The following is a 16,056-nucleotide window of genomic DNA, read 5'->3' as shown; positions in this document are numbered from 1 at the left end:
GCACTGGCTGCTGTCAGACAAAAATCTCACTGGATTATTACAATTAATGGCAAAATTAATGTTTGGATATTTCCTACTGACACACTACAGCAAAAGATAGAAATAACTGACTTAAAACCATTTTTAGCTGCTGAAAATACTAGTGTTCTAATCATTTTAGGCCACCACTGTATTTCTATGCATAAAATATAATAGAAAAATGAAAATTATATATTATAAAAAATATATGTTTTATAGTATGTATTTTCATATTTATATTTTTTATTATTTTTTAAAAACTTGTACTGTTTGGCCACAAAAAATTTGCATCTTAGAGAGAAATCTCCGTGCTGACATTGAACACAGAAAAAGATTTGCAGCTTGAAACATGAAACCGTTTGCATAAACGCCTCTCGTTTAAAATGAATAAGTCACACTAAAGTCCAGCTGGGACTCACATGCACCAAATGTTCTGCTGATTCATCTTTGCCTTGCATTTCCTAATGCTGTGATGAAATCAGATCCCATTATATGCAGGTGTTTTATTAGCACTTTATGCATTAGTTTGACTCTGTATGTGTGTGTGTGCAGATCTGGCTCACGTTCCTGAAGTGCTGGGAATACCCTGTCAAGGACAACACTGTGAAGTTGGCCGTGGTTTGGTTCTCACTGTCGTTCGGGTGAGACTGTTTGGCTCTAATGCCTGCGTCTGATTGGCTGGACTGACCCCTGATTTATCACCCCTGTAGTTACACACATTATCACCCAGCGGAGCCGTGATATAGTGATCAACAAGCTGTTTGCATGCCATTTAGAGTACAATATCATCAGATTCTGTTCTATTCTATTCTATTCTATTCTATTCTATTCTATTCTATTCTATTCTATTCTATTCTATTTGGCCTTGTTCCAATCAGTAGACACTGTTTTTCTTCCTCTCAATCTCTCTCTGCTGCTCTCTGGCACTGTAATGAAGTGTCGTCCCTGTAATCACCATGTTTTAAGTATCTGTCTTGCAGTGGTTAGGCCCAGGGGTGGAGCTGCATGAGGGGGACCAGTCACTGTTGAATTACTGTATTTATTGGAGCTTAAGCCTGGATGGACGGACTCAGAGGCAGAGCTCTGCAGGAGGCCTTATATCCACAATCATGTGTAAAAGCCTGGTTTACTCATGAAATTACAATAAAACTCCTCTGACCAGGCTTTTCTGGGACATATTCTAGTCTAGTCTAGTCTAGTCTAAAACCGATAGTTCCAGCTCTAGTTGGGATGAGTTGTGTTCTAATCTGTAAAATATCCAGTAAAAATTTTAATTCAAATTGATATTAATAGATATTAAAAGTGTTTTAGTTTGTCATTCCATCAAGTTAACAATACCCCTAAACTTTAGTCAAATCACTGTAAAATGTGGCTTATTGCTTTATGTCTATTCTATTCAATTTCTCTTTTCTTGTCTTATTTCCACCCTCCTCTCTTTTGTTTTTAGTCTAGTAATAAATTTGTGTCTTCACTCTGTCACAGACCAACTCAAGCTAAACACTTCAATTCAAAATAAAAGAGAAATTCACACACACACACTAATTAAAGAGTGAACAGATGCCTCTATCGCTGCTCTCTTTCAGACTGAAGCCCACCGCTGAGGAGCAGAAATTAATTAACTAAGTGCTGGTGTCACCACCGGTGTCATGTGCACACACACACACCTCAGCCAGCTTCAGTCCCTGTTAGTCACTCAGACGTCACCCGTCAGTGCTCTGATGATGTCACTTCCTGTGCGCAGGTATTACGGTCTGTCTGTCTGGTTCCCTGACGTCATAAAGCACCTGCAGGCAGACGAGTATGCGTCACGCGTGAAGATCCACAACAACGAGAGAATCGAAGATTTCACCTTTAATTTCACCCTGGAGAACCAGATCCATAAAAACGGAGTGTTTATTAACGACAGGTCAGTCTGTGTGGGACAGGATGTCTGTGCTCTCATATTAAAGATCGTATTCTGCATTTTATATGTTGAATTTCTCTTATTGTCTCTATTATCAGTCATAATTTAGTTTTTGATGACAATTTTCCACCCTCCTTAGAAATAAACAGGTCGTTTTTCTGCTGTGCTTTTATGATAATATGATCTTTTTGTATTATACTAAGAAGAATTGTTAAAAATGATAATAATAAAACATATTTTAAAGCCCTCAATTGTTGGCGTACACACTAAGTACCTCACAATTCCGACTTTTTTCTCACAATTGCGAGCTATAAACATTGACGGTTCTGACATTTTTTGTATCTTATATCTCAAAATGATCACTTTTTTTCACAATTCTTAGTTTATATTTTGGTATTCTCACAGTTTTTCTTGGAATCCTAAGTTTAAATTTTGCGATTCTGGCTTTTTTCTTCGGAATTCTGATTTTACATATCACAATTCTTGCTTTCTTTATTTAAAGAATTTGTTATAGCCACAGAATAAAAAATTAAAAAAGGTAATCGTGACTTTTTATCTCACACTGACGAGACTTCTATCAAGTCTATCATTTCAGACTATTTTTCTCAGAACTGAGTTTATATCACAATTCTGGGGGAAAAAAGTCAGAATGATGAGTTGCAATGTTGTAATTCTTTCTTATTTCATGGCAAAATAATTTTACATATGTTTTTCATTGAATTATGCAGGAACAATTCAGTTTTGCAGGATAGGGCTATTCACTTGGGATGGGATTGGCTGTAGGTGCTGATATGTAAATGTGGGTGGTCATATGTTAATGAGCTCATGATTGTAATGTCATAATCGTGGAGGTTTCCTGGGGTTTCTTTTTAGTAACTGAAGCTGGCACTGGGAAGTTGTTAGTTGTGAATGTTAGAAATCGAGATCTTATTTCAAAAGAGCAAGAACAGTCAGGTTTTCCCTGGATATAAAAGTGAGATTGCACACGCCAGTGAACTCTGAGAGGCCTTCCCATGTTCCCATCTTATCTCTTCAGCTCCTTTATGTGAAATTAAATCCTGAAACTAAACATGCTTTTGCAGAAGAGATTAGCAGAAATAGAGCTGATCTTCAGCTGTGGTTAATGCCGGTCATAACGTTTACATTCTGTCTGTGTGTGTGTGTGTGTGTGTGTGTGTGTGTGTACGTGTGTGTGTGTGTGTGTGTGTGTGTGTGTGTGTGTGTGTGTGTGTGTGTGTGTACGTGTGTGTGTGTGTGTGTACGTGTGTACTTGTTAATAGAAGTCTATGGAAAGTCCCCACAATTCACAGAAACAAACGTGCGTGTGTGTGTGCGTGTGTGTGTGTGCGTGTGTGTGTGTGTGTGTGTGCGTGTGTGTGTGCGTGTGTGTGTGTGCTTGTTTTTGTGACAAATGAGGACATAAATTTGTATAATGACACAGGTATGACACAGGTATAACAAGGTGAAGATGATTTTCAGGACATTGCCCCATGTCCCCACTTTTCAAAACGCTTATAAATCATACAGAGTGAGGTTTTTTGGGGGAAAGTAGAAATGCACAGTCTCCTGTGAGGGCTAAGTTTAGGTGTAGGGCAATAGCACATACAGTTTGTACAGTATAAAAACCATTACACCTATGGGATGTGTCCACTTTTCACAAAGACAAACGTGTGTGTGTGTGTGTGTGTGTGTGTGTGTGTGTGTGTGTGTGTGTGTGTGTGTGAGTGTGTGTTTTATTGTTCTCAGCGGTCTGATTTCTCTCTCTCTCATAAATAACATTCTGCGGTTGAGGCAGTGTCTCATCCAGACGCAGGGCCAGGAAATTAAAATGCCCTTATCTCTTCTCTCCTCCTTTTCTTTCTGCTTCGCTCTGATTCTTTCTCTTTCTTTTTGTTTATGATCTCCATCCGCTCCTCCTCTTTCTCTCATCCCTCTCTCCTGGAGATGAAGCTCTTATCATGTTGTTGTAGCTCCCAGTTCCTGTGATGCTCATTTATGAGCAGATGAGATCACACACACACACACAAATCAGTCACAATGACAGAACTCGCTAGATTATGAAAACAAGTGGATGGAGAAACATCTGAGAAGCTGGAGACTTCAGCAAACATCTCCAGTTGACCTCCATTTAATCCAACTGTTAATTAAGAAAAGCAATTGAGATGTAAAAGAGATTTTTGCTTTTTGTTGCTGATTATTTCCTTATTTGTGGCAAATGTCAGATTGAAGTGATCTTGATTCTTTCTCATTAATATTTTAATGTTTGATGTGGTTGAACACTGTTCACTGAGCTGGTTAGTTGTGTCCTGACCAGTCCTGTCATTTATTTTTAGGTTCATTGGCATGAAGTTTAAGTCTGTGACTTTCATCGACTCCACCTTTCAGAGCTGTTACTTTGAAGACATCAGCTCCATCGGTTCTTTCTTCAAGAACTGCACCATCATAGAAGCGTTCTTCTATAATACAGGTACGAGTTTGCTGACATCGACTTACTTCATTTTTAGGGCTGTCAGTTGATTGAAACAGTCACATGTGATATAAATATTTAAAATAAATATTCTTAACATATATATATATATATATAATGTAATTTCTAAATATACTGCAATATCAATAATTATATTTTTATTACTTTTATCAAATATAAATATTTTACATATTTATATTCTAAATTCAATTTTAATTAGAATACATTTTTAATTGCAATATGTTCTAAATTATATATGTGTGTGTGTGTGTGTGTGTGTGTGTGTGTGTGTGATTTTTAATTTTAATATAATACATGAAAATATGAAATAATGTTAGAATGTTGATGTGTACATATATAATTTTAAAATTAGAATTAAATGAATACATTTTTTTTTTAAGTGAAATGTTGCTTTCCATGTGTAGTGGATTCAGTTGTTGAATAAAAAAATATATTTTCCTTTGGCTTTGGCCATCCACTGCTGATCTCATTAACAGTGTGTTTCACTGAAAGTTCAGGCCTGTTCAGCTTCCATTAATGGCTGTCTGTGTGTTTGAGAGGGCAGAAGTTAATTGGCGGATGGAAACTCAGTGCACTCTGATTGGCTCCTGGGGAGTCTGTGTGACTGGCCCATAGACACGGTGGACGGTGGGATCTTAATTATTTGGGGCATGTACTGTACTATTCTTCCATTTTAGCTAGAGAAAAGCAGAGAAAAAAGAAGGGAAAGGCTCTTTGTTGTAGTCGGCTCAGTGTGAGATCTGTAGGTATCAGTGATGTGAGCGAGAGCTTCACTGACTCACAGTGAGATGGTTGATGTTTAAATATCTGACTGCAGCGACAAGAAACCACAGACTTTGAAGTTGAAATTGATTCTAATTTATATGCATTTGAAGGCAAAAAGACAAGCAGATGGATTAGATGTAACACAGGATGACAAATAAAAGCCGAAGGCACCGATTATACGAAGAAGACCTGAAATGGCCACAGTAACAGCAGAACAATGATTTTACCCAGAAGCCCTCGAGCATGAGAACATTATGGAGCTCAAGGGTTCAGTCGGTGACATGCGTTATCTATATGGAGCAAATCGTTTTAGTCATAGACATTGCAAGACACACTTATGCATGTGTAGAAGTCTGTGTAGTTTCACATTTTTGCTGATCTAATTGTTAAATTCCCAGTGAATGGCTTCACTATCCATAATCCTGAAGAGCGATCCACTGAAAGTTACTGTTACCATAGAAACAAGGATTCTTTTTTCAAATTCAAATAAAATTTTAAATTTGGTTTGGATCTCTATTTAAGAATACTCTGATATTAGTAAGAGTTAAATGTTGTGAGCTTGAATTATGGAGCTTGTTTGAGGCTGTTGATGTTGATTTATAAGTGTGTGTGTGTGTGTGTGTGTGTGTGTGTGTGTGTGTGTGTGTGTGTGTGTGTGTGTGTGTGTGTGAGCAGACAGCGGTTGGGTCATTTCAGGGTCTTGCTGACTCAAACTCCACAACTCAGCAGAACAAACACAGACGGCAGAGAGAGAGAGAGAGCTGAGGCCTCATGGGAAATTGAGTTCATGTCTGTAAGGAAGCCGTTTCAGAGCTGCTACAGAAATTAAATGAGCTGGAAATGAGTTGCGAGTGAAAGCGTGAGAGAGCTGGATATGTGCTGCACACACTCAAACTCACTAATAGGTTTTCAGAGGTTAAACTCCCTAAAGACCCTCCAGTGTGAAAGAGACAGCATGTAGCTCAAACTGTGACCACAGGGGGGCAGTACAGCAAATGTCTATCTATCTATCTATCTATCTATCTATCTATCTATCTATCTATCTATCTATCTATCTATCTATCTATTTTGCTGTAGGTTTGAAATAATTTTTTTAAAGTAATAAATTTTTTTGAATGGATTTGTAAGTTTAGCATCTGTCATGTAACTCAGCATCTCCCATCTGTCTCGTTCAGATATCGATGACTCTAAATTCATCAGTTCCTCTTTGATCAACTCCACGTTTGCGCACAACAAGACCGGCTGTCAGATGACATTTGATGACGATTACAGCGCATACTGGGTGTATTTCATCAACTTCCTTGGAACACTAGCCGTGCTGCCAGGCAACATAGTTTCCGCCCTCCTCATGGATAAAGTGGGCCGTCTGAGCATGTTAGGTCAGTCACTTGACTAGATTCACCAAATACTAAATAAACTCGTCTGATATCATATTGTTGACTGCTTTTTTGTGTTCAGGCGGCTCGATGGTGTTGTCCGGCATCAGTTGTTTCTTTCTGTGGTTCGGCACCAGCGAGTCCATGATGATAGCAATGCTCTGCCTTTATAACGGACTCAGTATATCGGCCTGGAACTCACTGGACGTGGTGACGGCCGAACTGTATCCCACCAACAGGAGGTACATACATCCAATCACATGAAAAATTACTGGAAAATAAACTTTAAAAAGTAAACTACAACTGAAATAAAAAATAATTAAACAAAAACTGTAATAATATATATATTGAAAAAAAAAACAAATACAAAGGGCAAAAGCACATAACAAAATCAACTAAAATTAAATTAAAATGAAATTGAAAAGTAATGAAATTTACTATTAGCTTTTTAAAAAATAGCTTTTTTTTAAAAAAATGATTAAAAATATTTATTTCACCTTTTTATTTAAATAATTATTCTGTTGTTCCTAGGTCTCCCTAAGCTGCGTATAATGTAGATAAATACTGCTGTTTTTTATGTAATTACATATATTAGAATCATATAAAAAATAATATCGTTTATTATATTTACTTAATTTAATAGTTTATACTTTATTATTTATATTGTTTATTTTTCAGTTTTATCAGTTGTTAAATATATCATTTTTTTATATTTATTTAATTTAATAATTTCTATGATTTATACTTATTATTTATATTGTTTATTTTACCATTTTTTTTTATTGTGTTTAGCTGAAATGATCAGTGTATGTCCTTTAGATGTCAAAGCTTACTACAACCTTTCTAGAAAACTGCTAGTATTGTTAATACTGCTAACACTGCTTGTGTCTGTCTCGTGCAGAGGGACTGGCTTTGGCTTTTGTAATGCCATGTGTAAGCTGGCCGCAGTCTTGGGGAATCTAATATTTGGGTCGTTGGTGGGAATCACAAAATCCATCCCGATCCTTCTGGCGTCGTCTGTGCTGGTCGCCGGAGGCCTGGTGGGTCTGCGGCTCCCCGACACCCGCTCCAACGTCCTGATGTGACCCCACCACACCTGTGACCTCTGACCCTGAGTCGCCACGGAAACATGCAGGACACGCTCAGGGTGCAGGTGGAGGCAACTACGACATGTTTGCTTTATTTATTCATTTAAAGAGGTTTATTCTCTTTTGACTTGCCCAGTTTAGAATAAAACTAGATTTTGATGCCTTTACTGTAAATCAAATGTCATGATGTTATGAAATGTTGAAATCTGTTTTTGGACTGTGAGTTTTTGACCTAATCTGGGTGGGCAGAATTATTATTTAAAATGATTTATTTGTTAGAAAATTCAGCCATTTATTTACATTTTTATTATTTTATCTGTATATTTTTAGCTGAACACACACACACACAAAAAAAAAATTCAGGTGATTTTAATATTTTTTAATTAATTTTAAATTAATACACTTTAATTTTCTTAAAATGATGCTTTTAAACTCAAACGAGAGTAAAAAGGCCATTTAGAGATGTAGACATTAGCGATAACAGCTTTTATTGTTAGCATAGGTCCGATTCTCCGGTGACTTCCACCGAAACATTTCTTAAACAAGGCGATAAAGCTTATCCAGTTTACATTTTCTGCTTTTTCTAATGATTTAGCTAGCAGAAGAACACCGACACGCTTCGACTTCATTCTTGCCTTTGTGAACTTTGTCATCGATGTAGCCGAAACAGACTTCATTTGGTGTTTGTCTCTCTGGGTTTAAGGGTTAAAGATCTTGATAACCCTAGTTCTAGCTGCTACGCGTCCATGTGCAAACTCTTCCTCGGAAAACTGAATGGCCTTTGCTTCCTCTCCGTGCCTCCTTCCTCTAAAACCCCTGCCGTCGGCTTCTCGTAGGTTGTAGCGATCCATCGTGCAGCAGAACTGAGCGCGTGCCCGATTTCTTTTGGAATGCTCTACTGCTCCAGTAGGTGGAAATATGTCGTGTTTCGCCGTTTCATCACATTCCACTGGAAGTTCGTACATGCAATTGTGCAATATGACAGGACGTGATACTGTGAAAGCTTGTTTCTGCCAATGAAAAAAAAATTAAAAAGGTAATTCCCACTTTTTATCTGACAATTCTGACTTTTTTTTGCTATTGTGAGGTATAAAATCAGAATTGCGAGAAAAAAGTCTAAATTGTGAGTTCATAATCTTGCAATTATGATTTTATTTGTTGCAGTTGAGAGTTTATATACCACAATTCTAACTTTATAACTTGCAATTTCAAGAAATAAATTCAAAATTGAGAGATATAAACTCACAATTTAGACTTTTTTTTTCAAAATTGCAAGTTTTTCTCGCAATTCTGACTTTTTCTCATAATTGATCGTTTATATCCCGTAATTCTGACATAATAAGTTGCAATTTTGAGTTGATATCACAATTATTAGAGAAAAAGTCAGAAGTGCAAGTTTCTGTCTCATAATTCTGACTTCTTTCTTGTAGGCTAATTGCGAGTTTATATCATGCAATTCTGAGAAAAAGTAAGAAATTCTGATTTATATCTCGCAATTCTGACTTTCTCACAGTTGCGAGTTTATATCTCACAATTGGGACTGCATTGCAATTCAGATTTTTTTCTCACAATTCTGACTTTTTCTCACAATTCTGACTTTGTAATTTGCAATTGTGAGTTTACATCTTGCAATTCTGACTTTTCTCGTAATTGCGAGTTTCTGTCTCATAATTCTGACTTTTTTCTCATAATTGCGAGTTTATATCACCCAATTCTGAGAAAAAGTTTACATCTCGCAATTCAGATTTTTTTCTCGCAATTCTGACTTTTCCTCACGGTTGTGAGTTTGTATCTCACAATTGTGACTAATGAAATTCTGACTTTTTTTCTCGCAATTTTGACTTTGCAATTTGCAATTGTGAGTTTATATCATGCAATTCTGACATTTTTGCATAATTGTGAGTTTATATCCCACAATTCTGACTTTGTAACTCGCAATTGTGACTTTATATCGTGCAATTCTGAAGTCACCTTTTTTATTCAGTGGTGGAAACAGGCTTCCATATGATACGGCCGCATCGTAGAAAATAATAAAAGCCATTCAGCCTGGTCTGATCTTGATGACGTACAGGCCCTGCTGCTGCTGTCTACATGCACTGAAGTACACTAAACACCAGAAGCATACTCCACACAAGTACACTAGTCTGCGTCAACGCTGAGACATTTCAGATGGAGTCTACATTCACATACTTACCTATAGATATGTTTCTGGCCTAATTTAGTGATGTTTTATTGTGAGTATGTTGGGAAAGTAAAGATAAACTTGTTTTGGACTTATCGTGGGCGACAACATTTGCTGTACACGTCTAAATGTTGTAAAGTGTTGCCTGTTGAGTTGAAACATTATTTTTCATTGTCAGATGTGAATGCAAATGTCTTCTCATGTGTATGTGTAGATATCTTATATGAACATTATTTTCTGTCTATAGATGTTTATTTTGGCTGGTTGTGTGATTTTGGGGGTGTTATTTGAGCTAACAAGAGGATTCAGTGTCATACAGGTATTTTTTCTGCAGATTTCTTTTACAAGTTTGAACAAATTGAGTTCATGGGAGGAATAAATTCAAAGTTAGGAAATGTTGGTTTGGTGCATCTTTTTTTTCTTTTTATTATTATTATTAATTTCTGAACAAATTCAAGTGGCCTGAAAAATACAAACGAAGCTTGTGGTTAAATACACCCGTGCATGTGCATATTGAGACTTTGTGTTTCAGTGATTTTGTCTGTTGTTGAGTTTATTTCCTGATTTGAAAGATGAATGTATAATTATTGTGAGCGTGTGATGTCGTTCTGAAATGGGTTTTGATTGGTTGTGGATCTGGCATGCCAACGACACGTCTGCCGTCAAATTCATTTTGTCAAAGTGTCTGTGACGTCACTGGCCAAATATCTATGATATATCTGATTTTATTTTGAAAAGAGAGAATAAAGTGCCATGTACAGTGTGAACGGAAACTGAGGTGGATTCGGTTTGGATCCAGATGTACTGCTATTAAAGAGTTTCATTATAAGAGTCTAAAGAGTGTCTGCTTATTATTTTAGATACCTCTGGGTGTCTAAATTACACGTTGAATTTACTTTACCTGAATTCACCCTATAAACTGATATTCTGGACCACATAAAATAATAACTCAGATTAATCATAATACGTAATCTGAAGTATATGAAACTAATCAATTACACACAAAAAAACTGGGTATCAAAATTTGTTATAATGTGATATTGTGACCTCTAGTGGTGAATGTGAGTACAATAAAATGATAATAAATGGTAATAAAAAATACTTTTAAAAAACGATATAAATATATATAATAATAGTAATATATAACACATCAGAAAATAGCTAATAAAACTCTTATAATTTGTGAAAGATGTTTTAAAAAAATAAATATTTTCCAATGAACACTAAAATTATCTAATTGAAATATTAATATGTAAAAGTTGTATAAATATAATAGTTACATATAATACCTAAAAGAGCTAGAAAAACTTGCTTATAATTTGTGAAAGAGTCTAAAGATAATAAAATATTTTCTAATGAATATGATGAACACAAATACTAGATAACCCTGTCCAATGCTTCGACACTAGATGAAGCACGAGCTCCAAACATCTCACATTTTGTTAGTGTCGAAATATGAACTAGACTCCTGTACTTTTATTGGACCGGGACTGTGTTGAAATGTGCTGTGTAATTCTGTAATGACATGCAGGTTTGAATCTGTTCATGTCTGACTGACTCAAGGACAGTTTAATCCTGCAGGAATGTTACACTGAAACTAGATGCCAGCGCCTGTGTCTCTGTCTGTCTCTCTGTCACTGTCTTTCAATTTGTTCTTGCTGAAAAACAGCTCACTACATCCTCTATACACAGCATAATATTAATAATAATATATTATTATTATTATTATTAAATTATATTTAACATAAAAACTTACATTATTTTTTATTACATTTATTAAAACTGCTCAACATCCTCAAATTGCATAATAATAATAATAATGCACATTATTATTAATAATAAATACTTTACACATGTAACAAAATAAATAATATGCATACTAAATAGAATAAATATTTATTTTAACAAATAATTAAATATAAAAACCAGTTATTCATTATCAGAATTATATCTAATTAGTTTTTATTATTTATATAATTATTTAAAAAACACTATTAATATTACTGAACCATTTGTTGCTTATAATGATCACAGGTGTAAAACACGGCTGATATGAGATCAGTTTTGTCCTGGATTTTTGGTTTAAACCAGGATTTGTAGTTGTTGAAGTTGGGTTCAGACCAGCAAACTCCTCTCCGGAGGTCTGATTGTTGCTGTGATCTTCATGATCTGGATTCCTGACGTGTCTGAGGATAATTCTGCATCCCAGCGGATCCGTTCCACCCTGAGCCACTCAAAAGAGCAGCTGAAATGGAAACGGGAGAGAGGATATTTATTAGTTTACATACACAGTAGCTGCTTCACAACATATATGAACTGACCAATCAGCAGGACCGCAACTATCTGCTGTATGATGTAAAACAGAGAGAACTGTATGCGGAAGTCATGTGTGTGATTGTGTGCAATAAAAAAAAAATATTTACATAATCATTTGCACTATGATAAGGTTTATTGCTTTTACTGCTGGGATACAGTAGGATATTCAAAATGTCACATTTGAATTGCATCACATGAGTACAGAGTTTTGTGGAAGAGAAATATCAAATTAATAATAAGCAAACCTCATATGAGCTAAAACTACGCCCTTGCAACCACATAGATACTCCCTGGCAACCACCCACAACACCCTGGCAACCATATACCAACTCCATGGCATCTATTCAGAATGTCCTAGTAACCACATAGCAACTCCCTGGAAACCATCCACAACACCATAGCAACCACAGCTAAATCCCTAGCAGCATATGGAAATTATTCAGAACATCTTAGTAAGCTCATAGCAACCCCTTAACAACCACCTGGAATACCCTGGAAACCACACAGCAACTCCCTGGCAACCACTAAGAATATCCTAGCATCCACATAGAAACTCCCTGGCAACCACCTTAAGTGAAGTGAAGTGACATACGGCCAAGTATAGTGGCCCATACTCGGAATTCGTGCTCTGCATTTAACCCATCCATAGTGCACACACACAGCAGTGAACACACACACACACCGTGAACACACACCCGGAGCAGTGGGCAGCCATTTATGCTGCGGCGCCCGGGGAGCAGTTGGGGGTTCGGTGCCTTGCTCAAGGGCACCTCAGTCGTGGTATTGAGGGTGGAGAGAGCGCTGGACATTCACTCCCCCCACCTACAATCCCTGCCGGCCCGAGACTCGAACCCGCAACCTTTGGATTACGAGTCTGACTCTCTAACCATTAGGCCACAACTTAACCACACTAGCAACCACATAGCAACTCTCCAGCACCCTAGAAACTCCCTGGAAACCAAAATAGCAACACCATGGTAACCACCTAGAACACTCTAGCAACCACATAGCAAACACCCTGGCAACATCCCATGACACCATAGAAACACCATGGCAACCACCATGGAAAACACTCTAGCAACCATACAGCAACATCCTAGCAACCACATAACAACTCCCTAACAACCACCTAGAATACAAATGTAACCACATAGAAACTCCCTGGTATCCACCTAGAGCACCCTAGCAACCACATAGCAACACCCTTGCAACCAATCATAACACCCTAGATTCACCCTAGCAACCACCTAGAACATCCAAGCAACCATATAGCGACATCCTAGCAACCACATAACTACTCTGTGCCCTAGCAACCTTCTAGAACACCCTAGCAACCATACAGCAACATCCTAGCAACCACATAGACACTCTGTGCCATAGCAACCAGCTATAACACCCTAGCAACCATATAGCAACACCCTTGCAAGCAAATAGCAACACTGTGCCCTAGCAAGCACATAGCAACTCCCCGGCAATCACCTAGAACACTCTTATAACCACATAGCAACTCGCTACCAACCACCTAGAAAACACAATTGCACTGACAAGCACTACTCACTTTTTTTCATAACATGTCATAGTCTTGTTGATCTGATTCCTGTAGTTCATATCTATATACAGTAGGTCAGATCTGATGATAAAATGCCAACATTCTGAATGCAGTACATGCATGTTTATGATATTTATCAGCTCTGTGTGTGAGTAAATACTGCATCTGTGCGAGGAGTGTCATTACCTCAAATCACTCTCATAAGCATTCTTCCAGCTCGCGCGATCAGATAAAGAGGTTTAAAGGGTCACTATGAAAACAAGACATGAAAACAGATTGAAACAGTTTGCATGGATCATCAAAGCTAAATATCCAGTAGCCAGCGGAAGGTTTGATGGATAACAGCACGGGTCACACAGGTTATGAGAATTAACTTTTTAAAAGATTGACCAAAGAATATGTGCGTGTGTGTGTGTGTGTGTATATATATATATATATATATATATATATATATATATAAATATATAATTTATTCATTTTAAATAATGCAAATAACAATGCAAATAAATAATGTTTTTTTGTGTCTTTCTTTTGCCTGGTAATGTGGAGGAAAAAGACAATGCTTGCTCTGTCCTCTACACTCATGTTTTGGATTCACTCCTCCATGAGCAGAAAATGTCACATAACCTTTGACCTTTTGACAAGGGACCTTTCATTTCTTTCTTCCAGCTTGCTTGCGAAGATACAAATGTTTCTTTTTCCTCTTTTTATATCTTATAAATATCCACTGTAATGTCGAAGCCCAAAAGTCGAGACAGAGAGGCCATAAAGCGAGAACACGGACACTCCTCTGTCCTCAGAGCTGCAGGATTAAAGCAAATCTAGGTTACAGTGGAACACGGATCCTCACATACTGAGGTTATGTAACACTATGACCACAGGTTAGCTTTTAAATGCAGGTTACATAAACACAATGACCCTACAGGTGCAATAACTTTACATAATTTACTCTATATTCTCAGTAAATCCATATATCTATATTTATTTATTAAGTGCATCTGTCATCATTCATGACTTACATAAACAGCTTCTGATAAGAAGGCAGCAGTTTATACACATTTAAGTTTATAATGAGGCGTTTCATAATTCATTTTGACACGTGTTTATAAAACGTCCCAGTTTGATAAGACAATATTCTCAGCGAAGGATGTTTTTGCAGATGATTACAGAGACTGGCTCGGTCTATGTCTTGAACCAATATGTAATTATGTAGTAAATCCTATCAATGTCAGTGCTAAAAAAAAAAAAAAAAAAACATTTAAACCAGATAAATAATTTTATTACAAGGCTGACTAAAATACTTCATCTTAATAAAATATCTATTTTTAAATATTTGTAAAATATTATTTTTCTGTCTGTGTATTAATGTATTTTTTAGAGCCACTTGCTGTAGATTTCACAGTTACACCAGTAGGTGGCAACAAGTGTATTAAAAGTTAATACGATAAATTGCATTCAAAATAAAAGTTTTTGTTTACATAATATATGTGTGTGTACTGTGTATATTTATTATGTATACATAAATACACACACATGCATGTATATATTTTAGAAAATATGTTTTTTTATTTATTAAATATATTTATATATGATATATTTTATAGGAATATAAATATATACATGCAAATACTTTTAATATTTTCAAAATATATGCTGTATGCGTGTCTTTATATATACATAATAAATATACACAGTGCACACACATATATTATGTAAACAAAGACTTTTATTTTGGATGTGATTAATCGCGATTAATCGTTTGACAGCACTTTTAACAAGTACTGAATCATTCACTCAACTTATTTGCGCTGATTTATTTATGAACAAAACAAGTGACAGCCATTAGGAACGAGTCATTGAATCATTCACTCTATTTATTATTTATTCACTCTATTTAACAATTTTCATAAACAACATAACAGATAGTTAAATATTACATTTTGTTCTAACATATGATGTTACATTGAGAAAACTTTTTCTCTTTTCTTTAATCTTTTCCTGTCTAGCTTGTACTTATTTGAACAATGTTGGAAACTTGTACTTCTGGTGCCTCTTTAAGATGAATCGCTTGATGTATAAAAGCATGCAAAAAATAAAAAAATGTAAATGTACATTGTATTCTTTAGTTACTTTCATAAAAAATTATGTTTTTCTTTTCATAAAAAACCCCATACAATCCTAAAATAATGAACAATTTTTAACATTTTAAATTCAAATAGGGTTATTTATCAAATTAAAATATAACAAAATAAAATATAACAAAAAATATAAAAAAGTTTGTAAGCATCTTACGCCTGTTGCACCTCTTTTGCTCTCTCTCACTCACACACACACACACACACACACACACACACACTCACTCACTCACTCA

At 36.0% G+C, this 16,056-nt stretch overlaps 1 protein-coding gene across 1 annotated transcript in view; it reads left to right on the top strand.

Annotated features, from left to right (window-relative positions):
* Nucleotides 1-7,635, top strand: part of LOC306862134 (synaptic vesicle glycoprotein 2C-like) — a gene marked incomplete at both ends in the record, with an annotated part of 36,099 nt that extends 28,464 nt beyond the window's left edge. The window contains 6 exons of the mRNA XM_079404784.1: nt 571-659; nt 1,760-1,924; nt 4,255-4,388; nt 6,350-6,553; nt 6,633-6,792; nt 7,452-7,635. Of these exons, the coding sequence (XP_079260910.1) occupies nt 571-659; nt 1,760-1,924; nt 4,255-4,388; nt 6,350-6,553; nt 6,633-6,792; nt 7,452-7,635 (936 nt within the window). The remainder of the gene's footprint in view (nt 1-570; nt 660-1,759; nt 1,925-4,254; nt 4,389-6,349; nt 6,554-6,632; nt 6,793-7,451) is intronic.
* Nucleotides 7,636-16,056: the final 8,421 nt, after the last annotated feature.

This window comes from Barbus barbus (genome assembly GCF_936440315.1).
Source record: "Barbus barbus genome assembly, chromosome: 43".
NCBI lineage: Eukaryota > Metazoa > Chordata > Actinopteri > Cypriniformes > Cyprinidae > Barbus > Barbus barbus.
Note: the sequence above shows the minus strand (reverse complement) of the source record. Positions and strands in the feature narration are given on the sequence as shown.